This window comes from Tenrec ecaudatus, chromosome 1 (assembly GCF_050624435.1).
Source record: "Tenrec ecaudatus isolate mTenEca1 chromosome 1, mTenEca1.hap1, whole genome shotgun sequence".
NCBI lineage: Eukaryota > Metazoa > Chordata > Mammalia > Afrosoricida > Tenrecidae > Tenrec > Tenrec ecaudatus.
In genome coordinates this window covers 39,907,972-39,925,822 of record NC_134530.1, presented here as the reverse complement: position 1 = coordinate 39,925,822, position 17,851 = coordinate 39,907,972, and the positions used below count along the sequence as shown (strand labels likewise).

Sequence of the window (17,851 nt, the reverse complement as noted above, 5' to 3'; positions counted from 1 at the left end):
GATTTTAAAAAGGAGTTTATCATCTCTCATTGTCTGGATGACGGGCTCTCCTGTCTCTTGTTTTTCCTCATTTGTCTTTATATCCTATTTAACTAACTGTCAAGCTGAAAGAAGACACTGTTAGGTGCCCTGGGGTCCTCTCCAACTAACTCATAGCAATCTTCCGTATAACAGAACAGAACAACCGCACAAAAGGTTGCCTGGTCCTACGCCAGCCTCCCGGACGTTGCTGTCTGAGTCCATTGTTCCAGTCACGGTGCCGTCCATCTGAATGAGCAACTTTCATTGACTGCACCAAGCGCAATCAACAGTCCTAATGATGTGCCCAACGTGAGCTAGATAAAAGAGCAATCTCGAAGATGACCAGTATTAAAAAACAGGACAGCTTTCAATCTAGGAAAGCAAGGAATTCCTTAAGTTTTTTTCCCTTGGCTCCTTTCTCTACCTACTCAGCATTTCTTTCTGATCTCAGTCTTATTTCTTGTCCCTAACTTTGACTGAGCACTAGTCTCACACATTCCAGTTTTTTGCTCGAGTTGCCCCAAAGATAAGAGATGCTTTATATTCAGCCAGCTAAAAACGGAACTCACTAGTCCATCGCATGACGGGCCAATTTCCTCTTCTCTGTAATTTAGTTAATGGCATTGTTTTCTTAATTATTTATTTCTCATTTCCCAAGCTTGAAATCTTGGAGTCATCTTCAATTCCTTCCTTTCCCGCTATTCAACAGAAACCAAGTCTTGTTCATTGTTTGATCCCTGCAACCACTCTCATACCTTTATTTCCTTTCCTATCACCCCAGTGGGCGGACCCTGTCCTCGCCACATCTTTCCTAAATCGCCACCGTGACTTCCAGGTGGGGTTCTCGCTTTCCCTTCCTCGTCTGGGCCTGCGCTAGACTCTGTTGGCGACCACTCAGACTGGGGCAGAGCTGCTCCTAGGGCATTGGGAACGTGATCGTTTATTGTTGCTTTTTGCTTGACTAAAAAGCACCACCAGCATTTAGAAAACAAGGGCCAGATGTGTTCAACATCCTGCAGGAAGTGGAGTGATCCCACTGACAAAGAACTGCCCTGCCCAAATTACCAGCAAGCGCTCACAAGTCTGACATGCAGAGCCTGCCTTAAAAGCTGCAGCTTTTCTCTGCTGCATGTACAGCTTTCCACATCTGCCTGGCTTTCAGGGCCCGGGCTTACCTCTCCCGCATCACCGCCGCATCCTTACACCACCAGAGCTCCAGTCACATAAAGCTCCTGTTGTCTTAAGCTTCCCCATTTATTGTTTTCTGGGTATGCAAATCAATCTCCCTCTCTCTCCCTACACCCCACCCCCCGCCACTTATTAATTGATTGAAAATGTCCTAGCCTCAGAAACACTTCTCCAAATCAAAGCTAAAAGACGCCTTCACAAATGACTCAAATTCCATTGTGGAGATTAAGCTCTTCTGCTTATATTTCCCTCATATACTCTTCATTCCTTCCCTGTATTATAGTTTACCATCTGCTTTTAACCATAATTATCTGTACAAGAGAAGCTACATACAAAAGAAGAAATAACTTTAGACTTGGGAGACAAGTTTCTTGGTATCCTAACCTGTAATTTCCTCAACTGTAAAATATGTGTGGCAAATCTTATGTATGTCACAGAGCTCCTGGGAAATTTGATGCAGTAAATACATCGAAAAGTAAGTTTTAAAGTTCAAAATGGAAGGATGCTGGTATTATCTCTTCCATGAGATTGTTGTCTACTTGAGGACAGGCAGGCTGTGTGTACCTCTCCGAGCACCTGGTTTATAGGTACTCTCTCGTAAGAGTTTGTGGAATTGAATGCAACACAGGTATGAGCAGTTAGCTTTATTCCTATGCAGAAGTCTAGTCTGAAAAGGTCCCGGGTGAGTAATGTACCTACCAGAGAAATATGTCTCCAGAGAGGGCCACGGTTCTGAAATGAGTTTTTACTTTACTGAAACCTCCTCTCCTGCCTTATTTTTTGAGTATGTGCATAGCTGATCTTGCAAGTCTTGATTAAATAGGATGTTCTTTCAGACTAACATTGAGATCCACAGGTTGCTGGCTTCAGGCTTTGGAAAAGTTCTCAAGCTTCAAAGATGGTCAGTTCATTCACACATGCTAATTCTGCTCCCTCAGTAGCTAGCAGGCCCAGACTGGATAACCAACCTTGTTTGTTCCATAGTTATGTAATTAGAGGCCTTATCAAATGTGCCCTGGCTTGTAGATGCGAGACACATGACAACGCAGTCTCTTAAACATGGGATAAAAGCCTCAGGACCTTTCCCTGAAGACAAATAAGGAAACAAAAGGGAATTCGACATCTCCAGGTGCAAAAATTAGAATGAGCCATTCAATTCTGTGAGCATTTATTGAGTGGCTGTTGGGAGGTTCTTGTGTTTTTGAGGATTGTAGACTAGTAGGGGAGTGTTCAGAACTCTGAAGGTCCATTACTTGCTGTGCATATAATTAAAATGTGAATCTTTGACTTGTCTTTGAATAGCAGTTACTAGATAGCAATTTGAGACCTATATCTTACAACAGTTGTTCATGGAGCTGTCTAACTCATTTTAAAAACTTGAACAGATATAGTATTTGGCATAAATGATCTCGGTATTCTTAGTACACTATTTACATTGCACTTTGAACTGTAATTTCATAGCACTTCTCAATGGTCTAGATGTTCTAAAAGGAAAACATTTCTATTTGGGAGGAGAACTTGGGTAAAAGGGAAATGACTTGCGCGCTGAGAATTGTTGGAATTCTTATTTTTTCCTAAAGGCCTGTTTGAACTTGTCAGGTTTCCCCTTAATTACACCAGCAAGTAAGTGTCTTGAATAAAAAGAAGCACTAAACAAAGTTCAGCAGGATGCCTAAAATAGTTGAGTGTATTATTAATGGTTATTTTCACATTCCATTATATTTGAATTCTAAACATAGCTGCAGAATTTGACTCCCTTCCTCTCCCGGCCTCATTGATAATTGACTGCTGGACTTTGAAAACACACAGTGCACAACTTGCCTTTCTCGCCCTATTAGCTTTGCATGCACTGCAAGGTGTTTTCCTCTCCCAGAGCCCTTTGTTTGCTCAAAGGGAAGCAGGAAAAGACTTATTGCTTTATTTTAGTAGAGGATTAAGATACATGTGCCAAGGCCTCGTGGGGCCCCGATTCTGGGAGAAGAAGAATGTTGACGGCCTCTGTGAGACGAAGGCCACAGTGATGCTCTTTGCCTCATGAAGGAAACGGCTGCCAAGAGGTGGTCTTTGGGGAACGTGGATACATAAACAAACCCTCTTGACGCGTTCAGATACGCAATCCTGGATTTGTCTTAACATGCTGCAGCATACACGAAATAATATTTCAGAAGCCGTAGGACTTTGCTGTATCTGTTTTTGAGGTCTAGATTACCAAAATGAAAATTTTCTTTTATGTCTCCAGCCAGTGTGGCCAGTTTGAAATTGTTTGCCTGATTTGTTGGGTAGCAGTGTCTGAACCCATCGATGTAGTCATTGTGTCAGTCTGTCCTCCCTTTAGCAGCGTCTCTGCTTTCCCTAGCACGGTGTCTTTCACTAGGGATTGGTTTCCTCCCGACAACGTGCCCAAAGTACTTGAGACTAAGTCTGGCCATTCTTGCCTCTAAGAAGCATTCTGGTGTACTTCTTCCAAGCAGATTTGTTTGTTCTATTGACAGTCCATTGGACTTTGAGTATTTTTTGCCAGCACCACAATTCACGTGCATCGATATTCTGTCTTCCTTCTTCAGTATTTTACTTCCACTTGCAAATGAAGCAATTTGAAAATACCATGGCTTGGGTCAGGTTCACCTCAGTCCTCAGAATGACATCCTTCCTTTTTCCCACTTTCAAGAGGTCTGTGCAGCAGATTTGGCCAGGACAGTGTATCGTTTGAGCCATGATTGCTGCTTCTATGAGCATTGATTGTGGATCCAAACAAGACAAAATTCTTGACAACTTCAATATTTTCTCCATTTACCATGATGTTATTTATGGTTTTAGTTGTGAGGATATGAGTTTTCTTTATATCTAGTTGTAATCCATACGGATCTTCAGCAAGCAAGGTTATGTCATTGCATATCTTGGTTGCTTAATAATAAGCCTTCCTCCAATCCTGATGTGAATTCTTCTTCATATAACCCAGCTTCTCTGATGATTTGCTCAGCATACAGATTGAGTACGTATGGTGAGAGGATGTCACCCTGACACACACCATTCTTGGTTTTAAACCATGAAATAGGCCTTTGTTCAGTTAACACAACTGCTTCTTGACCCAAGTACAGGTTCATTAGTACAATGTAGTGTTTTGGGATTCCCATTCTTCTCCAGGCTATCCATAGTTTGTTAAGGTCTACAACAGTCAAGTGCCTCAGCATAGTCAGTAAAACACAAGTAAACTTCTTTCTGGTATTCCCTGCTTTGAGCCAAGATCCACCAGACATCAGCATATTTGATAATCCCTTGTTTCACATCTTCTTCTGAATCTGGCCTGTCAAGGTACTGCTGCAACTGTTGTTGGATGATCTTCAGCAAAATTTTATTTGCATGTGATATCAATGACATTGTTCTGTTCTTTGGGCATTGCTGGGTCACTTTCCTTTGGAAGGAGCGCTGGGACTGAGCTTTTAAACTCAGTTGGCCACGTGGCTGCCTTCCACCTGTCCTGCCATAGAGAAGTGGGTGCTTCTAGGCTATTACTAGCTTGCTGAAATGTTTCCGTTGGTATCCATCAATTCCTGAAGCCTTATTTTTGGCTAATGCTTTAGTACAGCTTGAACTTCCTTCAGTACCATTGGCCTTTGCTCATATGCTACCTTCTGAAGTGGTTGAATGCCAGACAATTCTCTTTAGTACAGTGAATCTGTATTTGTTATATCTTCTTTTGATGCTTCCTGCATCCTTCAGTATTTTGCCCAGAGAATCTGTCAATATTGCCACGTGAGACTTGAATTTTTTCTTTAGGCCTTTCAGTTTAAGATAGACTGAGTGTGTCCCTTTTGGTTTTCTAATTCTAGAGGTTGGCACATTTCATTATAATATATATTTTTAAAAATCATTTTATTGGGGGCTCGTACAACTCTTATCACAATCCATACATAACATACATCCATTGTGTCAAGTACATTTGTACATTTGTGGCCATCATTCTCAAAACATTTTCTTTCTACTTGAGCCTTTGGTATTAGCTGCTCATTTTTTCCCTTCCCTCCCTGCTCTCCTCCCTCACGAACCCTTGATCATTTATAAATTATTATTATTTTTGTCATGTCTCCTTTCACCCACTTTTCTGTTGTCCGTCCCCCAGGGAGGGGGTTATATGTAGAGCCTTGTGATCAGTTCCCCCTTTCTACCCCACCTTCCCTCCACCCTTCTGATATCTCCACTCTCACCACTGGTCCTGAGGAGTTCATCTGTCCTGGATTCCCTGTGTTTCCAGTTCCTATCTGTACCAGTGTACATCCTCTGGTCTAACCAGATTTGTAAGGTAGAATTGGGATCATGATAGTCGAGGGAGGAAGCATTAAAGAACTAGAGGAAAGTTGTATATTTCATTGTTGCTACACTGCACCTTGACTGGCTCGTCTCTTCCCCATGACCCTTCTGTAAGGGGATGTCCAGTTGATGGGCTTTGAGTTCCCACTCTGCACCCCCTCTCATTCACAATGATATGATTTTTTGTTCTCTGATATCTGATCTCATCGACAGCTCGTGATCACACAGGCTGGTGTGCTTCTTCCATGTGGGCTTTGCTGCTTCTCAGGTAGATGTGGCTGCTTGTTTACCTTCAAGCCTTGAAAACCCCAGATGCTATATCTTTTGATAGCTGGGCACCATCAGCTTTCTTCACATTTACTTCATTATAGTATTTTACTTTGTTTTCTTAAAGATACTCTTTGAAATTTTCTGTTGGGTTATTTGACTTCATCATTTCATCCATGTGCCTTAGCTTTCTGCGCTTTAGAGCAAGTTTCAGCCTTTGCTGACGTCCATGCTGATCGTTTCCTTCTTTCCCATCCTTTTAAATGACCTTATGCTTTCTTCATGTATGATGTTCTTGATATCCTCCCACAATTCATCAGCTCTCGTCCGTCATTCGTGCTCAGAACATCAAATCTGTTCTTGAAATGTTCTCAACGTTCAGGTGGGATAGACTCACAAGTCCTATCCTGGCTCTAGTGGACTGGTTTTATTTTCCTTGAGCTTTAACCTGAACTTACACATGACCAGCTGATGGTTTGTTCCACAGTTAGCTCTCAGCCTGGTTTTTGCTGCTAACATTGAGCTTTTCCACCTTTTCTTCCCACAGCTGTAGTCAGTCTGATTTCTTTGTATGTGCTCCATCTGAAGAAGTCCCGGTGTATAGCCACCATTTGTGTTGTTGAAAAAAGATTTGCGATGAGGAATTGATTGGTCTTACAAGTTACAAAATTCTTTCATGCAACCTCTGACTTTGTTTCTGTTACTAAGGCCATGTTTTCCAACTACTGTTGCTTCCACTTTATTTCCAATTTTCTTTTTTTTTTTGGAACTTTTATTAGGGGCTCATACAACTCTCATCACAATCCATACATACATACATACATACATACTCTCCCTCTACCCTCCCAGTATCGCCACTCACACCCCTGGTCCTGAAGGTATCATCTGCCCTGGATTCCCTGTGTGTCCAGTTCCTATCTGCACCAGTTTACATCCTTTGGTCTAGCCAGACTTGCAAGGTAGAATTCAGATCATGAGGGGGGTGTGGAGGAGGAAAGCATTTAGGAACTGGAGGAAAGCTGTATTCTTCATCGATGCTATATCGCACCCTGACTGACTCATCTCCTCCCCTAGACCCCTCTGCAAGGGTATGTCCAGTGGCCGACAAATGGGCTTTGGGTCTCCACTCTGCACTTCCCCCTTCATTCACTATGGTAAGATATTTTTGTTCTTCGACACCTCGTAATCGCACAGGCTGGTGTGTTCTCCCATGTGGGCTTTGTTGCTTCTGAGCTAGATGGCCGCTTGTTTACCTATTTCCAATTTTCATATTCCAGTTATTTCACCAATATTTATCAATGCATCTTGATTGCTTGCTTGATCAATTTCATACTGAAGATGGTAGTAGAAATCTTTAGTGTCTTCATCCGTAGCTTTCGTGATTGGTATATATGAGTAATAGTTGTATTGATTGGATATCCTTGAATTTGGGTAGATGTAATCCCATCACAGACAGCATTGTACTTCAAGATGGATCTTAAATGTCCTTTTGACAATGAATGCAGACATGGCTATTCTTCTAGATTGTGTCATTTCTAGCATATAATAAACCATATGATTTTCTGATTCAAAATGACTTCGGCTCGTAATGCCTCAAATGTTGATTTTTATATGTCCCACTTCATTTTTCACCACTTCCAATTTTCCAGCTTCATATTTCATACACTCCAAGATCCAATTATCATTTGATGTTTGCATCTGTTTCTTCTCATTTTCAGTTGTGCTTCATCAGTAAATGAAGGTTCCAAAGACTTTATTCCCACAGATTTGATTCCGTCCAAATCCTTATGTTCGACTCTACTTTGAGAGGGTAGCTCTTCTTCAGTCATGTTTTGAGTGCCTTCTGACCTTTGGGATTCATCTTCTGTCAATCTCCGACAATGCTCTGCTTCTTTTCATGAGCTTTTTAATATCTGACAATTGAATTTCAATTCTATCCATAAGGTTTTCCATCGTTAACTCCTTACAAGTGAATATTCTGTTCCTTCTTCATTGTCTGTTCTTAGTCTGGAAGCTTCTCTGAAACCTGTTTCCATTGGGTGACCCTGCTGGTGTCTGAAATACCAGTGACACAGCTTCCAGCTTCTCAGCAGCACAGAAGCACCACCGCATGACAGATTGACAAAGCCGCTCCTGTAGTGATGATTAAAATGTGTTGCCAGTAATTATCTTTTTGTCCAATAACCTCTAACTTCATTCTTACATTATTGGCAAAACCAAACCAAACTCATTGCTGTTGAGTTGATTAGCCACAACTCATGGCTACTGTGTGTGTGTATGTGTGTGTGTGTGTGTGTGTGTGTGTGTGTATGTGCAGTTCTTACCAAATCCAAAACATAAGCAATGTGATTTTGTACATCTTGTTCAAATGGGGATTTAAAATAAAGTAATTTTTATATATTTTAGAAGTTATTTTAACTGGCATTGAGAACCAGCGGAAGATGTAAGACCCTTTGAATCTTTACATATCATTGTTATATGATTAATTTCCTTAAAGGGATCTATTAAGTATTTTGCAGGTTTGAGCCTTTGATGATTAGCTGGTGGTTCATATCTTTTTATCTCTAGTTTCTTTACTTTTCTTTGGTAATTTGAAATGCCTGCTTATTGCACAGTGTGTGGGCCACGTGGATTCATTCCTTCCACTGACTTATTAGCTTTAAATGATTAAACACACTGCTTTCATTACCTCTAAATTCATCCAATTTCCTTGGCTTTCCTATGTAGATTTGATATAAATGGGTCTATTGGGTGGGCTGAGCTTTTAGGGGGTGTGTGAAGAGGTTTGTTCTCGGGATCAGTGTAGACCATAGAGATAATTACTGCAGTGGCATGGGGTTTGTCAGTATTGGTAGCATTTCTCCAATTTTGAACTTGAGTAGGTGTTACCAGAGTTTCAGATCTTAAAAATGATAGTTTAGTGTGCTAAACTGAGCTAGACTTAAAATAACCAATGATCACTAAAAGCATGGTACTAGTGCATCGAAGCTCTTTGAAATTTCTTTACCTGTTTATTTTCCTTTTTCCTTAGTTTGAGTTTTTAATTTGTATATGATATTTGCTTTTATCCAAAATGGTAATCGATGGAAGATTAGTATCCCTTTAGTCTTTAGAACTGGTTCAAGGGTATTTTTCCATCCCCTTCTGCTGAATTATGTGGATGAGAGTGGGGAGGATGAAAATGGTTTCAAAATTAAAGTTTATTGTTTTCTTCCTAGGTGCATGCTATTACGATGCTAATCAGTCTATGTATGTGTTTGGAGGCTGTACCCAGAGTAGCTGCAATGCTGCCTTCAATGACCTCTGGAGACTTGACCTCAATAGCAAAGAGTGGATCCGACCTTTGGCTTCAGGTAAGATTTGCAGTGCTGTTATTCCCCTGCTTACCGAGTAAAACTTCCTGGGTTCGGAAAACTACATGGTCCTGTTTGATATTAGCCTCAAGGACCAGGCTCTTTGTTGTCTCTGCTGTGTAAATGCTAAGAGTAATAATATGCATATCTATGACCTTTAGATTGAAAAAGAGAGATAGGAAGGTTCTTCAAAAACTTCTTGTAAAAAATCTACTTTTTTTTCATACTATGTTTCCATGAACTTTTTGAAGCCCCTTGTATATTCTTTATCATTAATATTGGTGCTTGCCGAAATTGCTGTACTACATTGTGGATTCATTTGCATGGTTTTCCCAAGTACTCCTAACAGTGGAAGAGGAGTCCTGGTAGCGTAGTGGGTTACATGTTGGACTGCTAACCTCTAGGTCAGCAGTTCAAAAACACCAGCTACCCCAAGGGAGAAAGATGAGGCTTTCTACGCTCATAAAGACTAACAGTCTTAGAAACCCCTAGGAACATTTGCGCCCTGGCCTATAAAGTCTCTTTGAGTTAGAATTGGCTTGATGGCAGTGAGTTTAGAGGGTTTTTTTGGGGGTGGGGTGGGGTCTTAGAGTTGTGATATATCATTTGGTATGAAATAGAAGGAAATCCAGAACACAATTCTACAAGAACTCCATTTAACTCACAGAAGCTATTGTCTCTGAGTATCTTTTGTTGTTGCCAGCTCAGCTATCTGGGGAGTGTACGAGACATGCCTCTGCTAGCTACTCTTAATAACTCACAAGTGTGGGAAGATTCCACAGTAGGTGCATTCCTTCACAGTCTCTCTGTGCCAGAATTCTGGCAGAAAAACTAAATTATCTTTTTAACTGAGCTTTTCTTGCTAGGAGGAGTTTGGGGGTACAAAAACCTGTTTTTGCACACATAAAGCAGAACCATTTGAAGAGGCACAGGTAGTTCAGATTGAAGTAGCTGCTTGTGACGGGATGTCGTGTCGACCAGGTATGGAGCGCTGTGCTGGATGTGCTTTCCTTGGTAGGCACCTTATTGCTGTAAGCCCTGACTGATTATGCTGATCACTGCATGGGAAGCAGCACATTGGACTACTCGTAAGGAAACATGAATTTCATTTCCTGGCATAATCTCCAGTTCTGTGTATAACTATGAACACATTTTTGTACCTTCTTGGGAGAGAGATGAAGAGGGCTAGATGATTCTATTTTTAAATGGGCTAGGAAAGCTAGTGCATGTTCTCGTTTATTTATCCCACCATTGCTGTGAGTGTGCAGGCCACAGGCTTCACTGTTCATGGAAAGAAGCTCCATTTTGTTTCCCCAAAGCTATAAACTCCTGTTTTTTCCCACTCTGCAGTAGGCAAATATAAGGGAAACAGTCTGATCACAGATACTCCTGGTGGAACTGAGTTTCATGCAGATGAAATTCTATATGAAAATTATCAGAAAGAGGGTGCGCTACTTTCTTCTAGTTCCTAAATGCTCCCCTGCTCCCCCCACTCTCATGACCCCAATCCCACCTTACAGATCCGGCTAGACCAGAGCTTGTACACCGGTACAGATCAGAGCTGGAAACACAGGGGATCCAGGAGAGCTAAAGCCCTCGGGACCAATAATGAGAGTGGCGATACCAGGAGAGTGGGGAGAAGGTGGGGGGAGAAAGAGTGATTTATATGTAACCCCCTCCATGGGGGACAGACAACAAAAAAGTGGGTGAAGGGAACCATGTCAGTGTAACACATGAAAAAATAATAATTTATAAATTATCAAGGGTTTGTGGGGGAAGGAGGGAAAAAATTGAGCTGTTACCAAGGGCTCCAGTAGACAGAAAATGGTTTGAGAACGATGATGTCAACAAATGTACAAGTGTGCTTGACACACTGGATGCATGTATGTATTGTGATAAGAGCTGTTTGAGCCCTGAACCCCAATAAAATGATTTAAAAAATTATTACATAGATAAATACCCATCTTTTTTCATTTTCAAAGGGTTGTATTGTTTTATGACCTTCTAAGTTTTTCACTTTAGAGTCTTTTGTGTTTGATTGATTATAGGCATGGATAATCAAAATATTTTCTGGTATGTCATGCACTATTGATTACTATTGGGGATGTAATGGATTTCTTTTTTTTTTTTTTAATTGGGGACTGTTACAGCTCTTATCACAATCCATCCATTCATTGTGTTAAGAACATTTATACATATGTTGCCATCATCATTTTAAAACATTTTCTTTATACTTGAGTCCTTGGTATCAGCTCATTGCCCCACCCCCCTGAACCCTTGATCATTTATAAATTATTTTTTTTTCATGTCTTACACCAGCTGCTGCCTCACTTCACCTACTTTGCTGTTGTCCGACCGCCTGTGATAGATCTTGTTATACTTAGTGTCTGTTCCCCAGTTCAGAGCAGCTCTGCTCATTCTGGTCACAAGTACTCATGCTGCCCTCTCTTGTGCTCCGTGCCTTAGATGATTGGCCTGCATGCATGAGTACTACAAGGTGGCTTTGTTGGGGCGCTAGAGCTGCAGAGCCTGTTGTTGTGTTTATTTCTCCCTGTATGATGAACATGGGGCTGTTCTTATTTTCGTAGCCACTAAATTCTAGGACTATGCTTTAAAATCCTTAAGTTAGAAGTATCAGAGAAATAAATGGCTTGGTAAATTGGGTTCTTATAGATGTTATTTAAATATTTTAAGAACAGTGGTCCCACGGGCCAGGTGTTGGGCTGCTAATGGAAAGGTTGATGGTGGAAACCCACCAGCCACTTCACAGGGAAAAGATGAGGCTGTGTGGTGGTTATATAATCGTTTGTCAATTTGAGAGGATTAAGAGTAAAGAGGTGGAGTCTAGCCTGTCAATCAGGTGATAACCAATGAGGCCTTTGTGTGGGCATGGCCTTCTCCCGGGGATTCTGGGAACTCTGGTATTCCTCCTTGGAGATGGGAGGCACTGTCTTTCATGGGAGACACCCTGTAGAGAAGACACATGATGGCGCCAGACCTCTGGAGCATGGAGACCCCTACCAGTGCTGAGATGTTTACAACGCCACTGGAGCCACAAGACTTCCCACCCACTGGCCTGTGAACTTCCTGCATTAAGGTGTCATTGGATGTTTTTTTGTGAGTCTGAAGAGGACTTTATAATTTGGTATTGGACATATGGACTAATGTCAGACTTATGGACTTGATCTGGACTGGGCTGCAGTGTTTTCTCAATATTCAACTGCTCTCGTATATAAAGCTCTTTCTTACACGCATATGAGTGTCTGAATTTGTTTCTCTAGTCCACCCAGACTAACACAGGCTGTCTGCTCCTGTAGCTATTTATAGTCTCAGCAGCCCTATATAGTGTTGCTATGAGTCGGAATCAATGAGATGGTAGTAGGTTTGGTTTTTTTTCCACTTTGTAGTAAGATATATATATATAATAAAATTTGCTATCTTAGCCTTTTAAAACATTTGTGACTTCGTAGTATCACCCTCATTCACAGTGCTCTGCATCTGTCAGCATTAGTGGTCTCTAAAGCTTTTCATCACCGCAAACAGGTGAGCTTTTCCAATAGACCCTTAGGATAGCCCCTTATATGAGACATGAGAACACCTGCTTACGGAAATTCTAACAAGGTGTCTCAAAGAATCTAGTGTTGCGTGGAGCTCATCTACAGTAGAGCCTAGTTTTTAAAGGGGGGAAGTGGCTGGATTTTTAGAGATGACTGCTTCAAAATACACAGATGCACAAGCACCTAATAAAGGGTCCTTTGAGATTCTCCTTGAGAAAGAAATCCCATGGGAACATGCCCTGAGGAAGTATTTCTGCTGTCAGAGTCCTAACCAAAATCCCTCCCTAACAAAGATCATTGAGTCTTTTGAACAAAACACATTTGTTTCATCAGTCTTGATGGGTCTGACTCACCCATTTTCATGCATGGAGGGTAGGTTGAAGGGTGGCTGAGGAAGAAGCTATCCACCACTTGGGTATTTGTAAGTTAGCACTCAGTCTTCAGAAGTGGCCGCCTGGAAAAGAGAGCATTGTGTCTTGATGGAAACAACGGTGCTTCATGAGAGGACTTTGTGTGTTTCTGTTTCTATGTAAATGAGATTGCCACATTCTCCCTTTTAGTTGGAATTAATGTAATTTACCAGTGATACCTTGCCTTCTTGTCCTTTTCCAGAAGTGCTCTTTCTGGAGGTCTGCTGGTAGTGATAGATGTCGGTTGGGATGATGGATCTTATTACAGCTCACACTTCTCAGACATTTCCAATGAGATCACGTCCTTCTTCCTTGGAGCTTATGTTGTAACGGGGAAGAATTTTTTTAAAAAAACAAAGCAAATTGTTAGAAATTATGACGGAAACAAACAAGGAGTGAGATGTAGAAGAAGGGGTCGGGGAGTAGGCTACATTAGATATAATTTGCTTGAAACCTGAAAGATAAAGAATGGGGGAAAGAAGAACGATATGAGCAAAAGCCCGTGGGGCAGGAGAGCGTAGCACAAGTTGGAAGAACTGAAAGCTGACCTTTGTGAGCATAGCGTCATGAGCAAGGAGGATAGTGGCGGAGAAGCCAGCCCAAGGTGGGGAGGCAGGCTATTTCAGACAGGAATAGCATCCAGTTTGAAGAATACTTTTGCAGCTCTCTACGAATGAATTATAAACCCCGGTGGCACAGATAATTAAGCGTTCAGCTATTGACCGAAAGGCTCGTTGTTTGAACCTACAGTGACCCTATTGTTCAGAGTGATCTGTTTCCATAAAGATTACAGTCAAGGAAATCCTGTGTGGCAGTTCTACGCTGTTACCCATGGGGCCTCCATGAGGCAGAACAGACCCAATGGCATGAGTGAAAGATGATGGCCTGGACTTGTTGAGAAGTAGATGGATCTGAGCTGAATTTCATGTTAGACTGGATGGTTCTTCTTGATGGATTGGATGTGAGAAGGTTATGGAGACTGGCTTTTATGTTTTAGGCTCCCACAGATACAGCTAGGGAGGTGGTGAAGTCAGGTCACTGCGAGGAGAGTTTAGGATTTGAAAATAGCAGACTGGTCTTCCCTTCTGCTCAGTTCAGTTCTTCTCTCAGCTTTCATTTTTTCATGCTATAAATATTTATGTGCCTGCTATTATTATGCTGGGAATACATAAGTGAATGAAGTAACTCTCAGGGATCACATTCAAATGAGGGAAGACATTAAAGTTAATGTTGCCTGGAAGATGAGTAGTGTGGAAACCACACGAGGGCGTGGTAAGGGGAATCAGAGCGGAGTGTGGGGCCGTATAGGACAGTCTTCATCGAGGAGCTCCACCCTCGTGCGGAGGAGAAAACCTGGAGAGCGGAGCATTTTAGAAACCACCTTACTTGGAAAACATTTCCAGGAAAGAAGGAAATAACCCATGATGTCAAGTGCCACTAAGAGGCCAAGTCAACTAGGATTGAGAGTTGCTATTGAACTCCATACCGTGAAATGGTTATAAAAGAATGGGAAGAGAGGTGTGGAGACAGTGATTATAAGCAACACATGTCTTCTTTTGAGGTGTTTTACCGTAAAGGAGAGCATAGGAAGGACATTTGCTTTTTTGTTTTGTTTTGGAGATGGCACATTAAATAGAATGTTTAGGTGCTCCTGGGCACGATCATTTAGAGGGAGGAATTGTTAGGGCAGTGCCCTTCATTAGTGAGAAGGAGCTGAGTCTATAAGTGGAGAGCACTCATTTATATGATCTGTAAGTGTTGCACAGAATGAACGATTCCCCCCCTCCCCCCACAGCGGACGTAAGGTGGGGTGGCATGCTGCATTGGTCCAGGGGCCTGCAAAAGCAGATACCTACACTTGATCGCTTAATTCTGATCCTGCATTATGGGTGATAGTAACAAAAGTTTGTAATTGCCAGACAGGTGCTGAGTAATTTTTTTTTTTTTTTCTGAAAAGGAGACACTAGGCCAAATAAGTTTACGAGGGAAGGCAGAGTTTATGATTGCTCTATTCTTCCATGAGCAGTTTAGGGTGGAACAAAACAGAAGCCACTGGGAATTCTGGCCAGTGATTATGAATCATAATTGTGTACATTGTAGTCTTTGCCAAGTGGCTCTAGGAAATTGAGTGTTTCACTTTCTAGTATTGTACTAAGGTAACACCTCAATTCTTGAGTCAAATTTGTTTGACTAAGCCTGTGAACTTCCAAAACAAATGAGCCGAAGATCTTGGGCCACTAAAAGACTAGTGTTTAAGCCATGGTTTCCCAAATGAATTCCTCTTTATTCAAACTGAGACTAATTTTTGGGGTCTCTTTAGTATATAATCATCTTAAACCCTCAATCCTCTTTTGTACTGTTACTTTTAAACATGATAAAAGCTGCCCAGTGGAACATTTACACTTTAAAATTAAGTGTTTTGTTGTTGTTGTTGTTCTCCAAAGCTTCTTAAAGATTAACCTACCCCCATTTACAAAAGAGGAACAAATTGGAGTTTTAAAACTTCTCCATAGTTAAGAGGCTATAAATATCGGGAGAGTCTATAAATGTTAGGTAAAGATTTAAAGCTCCGTCTGTCTGTCAGCTCTGCTAACTGGGTCCTGGGAGTGCAATTTACTTTCCTACCACATTCTCTCCATAGAACCTCCTTTCCCAAGGCTTTTTTTAACTTTCCTGTTTCTTCCCTTTGGTTGCACATGCAATTTGAAGTGCTGGCTTGTGGTTCAGGCCCTTTGATTTAGAAAAGCTCACTCGAGGACAGTAATCTACCATGGACTGTTAGAAGAATGAGCAAATCTGCCCCCAGAGGTAAAACATCCTCTCACATACGTTGAACATGTTCTCAAGAGGGGCCAGCTCCTAGAGGAAGTCTTTAGACTGGGTAGATGGTCCGTGTCAGAAGAGGAAAACCCTCAATGGGATGGATTGACACGTGGCTACAACAGTGGACGCAAACATACTTCCCTGCGGGCAATCCTGGGCAGATAGCCTCTAAGATAACTTCTTGCTTTCCTTTACTTTCTTTCATAAAGAAATCCATTATATCCCCAATAGTAACCAATATTGAGATGCAGTATCGGCTCTGTTAAGTATTAAGTAGCAGGTGGACTTTGGGCCTCTACTCAAGGCCTCCCTAAATACAAGAACAAACACCTTGTTCTAATAACCTGGCACTCACTGCTACTCACCTTCCCGACACCGTCAGTGAAGGCAAAATGGGTGCATAAGCAAATGTGGTGAAGAAAGTGGATGGTGGCTGGCTATCAAAAGATACATAGTGTCTGAGGTCTTAAAGGCTTGAAGTTAAACAAGCAGCCATTTAGCAGGGAAGCAAATAACCCCACATGGAAGAAGCACACCAACCTGTGTGATCATGAGGTGTCAACGGGATCAGTTATCAAAAGATCCAAGACAAACAATTACATTGATAGGAATGAGGGGTTGTAGTGGAGATCCAAAGCCCTTCTGTAGACAATTGGACATCCCTCCCCCCCACCCCTGCACACACATACAGAAGGGTTACAAGGAAAGGACGATTCAACCAAGGTGGAGTATAGTACCAATGAAACACACATCATTCCTCTAGTTCCTGAATGCTTCCTCCCCCGACTACCCTGACCCAGTTCTAACTTACAAATCCAGCTAGACTGGAGTACACACATTGGTACAGATGGAATTCAGGACAGACAAAACACTCAGGAACAGTAGTGGAATAATGATACCATGAGGGTGGGGGGAAGGGGGAGAAAGGGGACCCTATCATAAGGTTGAATATACAGCATGCCCCACCCCCACCCACCCAGGAAGGCGAATAAGCAGTAATGTGGGCGAAGGGAGACAACGGACAGGGCTAAACACAAAATAACAATAATACATAATAGATCAAGGATTCCCGAGGAGTGGGGAGGGAGAGGAGCTGATTCCAAGGGCTCAAGTAGAAAGAAAATGTTTTGGAAATGTTGATGGCAACACGTGTACAACTGTGCTTTAATAGTTAAATGATGGAATGTCATATAAGATTTGTAAGAGCCCCCCAATAAAATGATTTAAAAAAAGAAAAATGTACAGCCCAAGAAACTCTGTATAGAGTTGTTGAGGCTGAAGTGACATGGATTTCAGTGGGGTTTTTTAAAATGCTAATATCCCTATATATCTGTAATACTATATAGATTTGGTAACTTTATGTTCTGAAATGCAGTCTTCAAACTAGGAAAAATTAAATTGTAGAAGGTTAATCCTAAATGGAAGAACACAAAAGTTACTGCTATCCTCATGCGCTTCTAACTCTGCTTCCACAGCAGTGCTGAGTGCTCCTGCCTGGCCCATTGTATAGTGGGATCAGATCTACTTCTCAAGTTCTTCTACTCTTATGACTTGAAGGAGCTTTTGGAAAGAATCCAGAATGTTCTCTCTTGATAAATAAAGGTTCTGATTGGCCAGTTTGGGGCTTATAAATAGCAACTTAAGATCTTTCCAAGCGCAGCAGCTACCTCTTAGCCTTTCTTTGGTAGCTCGACTCTTGAATTATGCCTTAGTTGATTCTACCTTTCCAGCAAATAGTGCCCCTGATAATTTCCTTTTTCCCATAGTTCTCTCTAGAAATAATTGTGGCTATAGAATTTATATTTTGAGTTGTTGGCTTTTATGTGTACTTTGTTTATCTTTGTAGTCTTTCTGAAATCCCATTACTTAATCTTAAAATGGACAGAGTTGCATTCTGTGTGAAGAGTGGTTTCTTTTTTCTTAG

The 17,851-nt window shown here is 41.5% G+C and overlaps 1 protein-coding gene across 5 annotated transcripts in view; it reads left to right on the top strand.

The window, feature by feature from the left end:
- FBXO42 (F-box protein 42) overlaps nucleotides 1-17,851 on the top strand; it is a 113,833-nt gene that overhangs the window by 63,985 nt on the left and 31,997 nt on the right. For 4 of the 5 annotated variants that reach the window (XM_075551025.1, XM_075550987.1, XM_075550996.1 and 1 more), the window contains one exon: nucleotides 9,003-9,137. In XM_075551025.1, the coding sequence (XP_075407140.1) occupies nucleotides 9,003-9,137 (135 nt within the window). Of the gene's footprint in view, nucleotides 1-6,858; nucleotides 6,939-9,002; nucleotides 9,138-17,851 lie in introns of all 5 variants that reach the window. The other variant, XM_075551016.1, reaches the window with a different exon arrangement.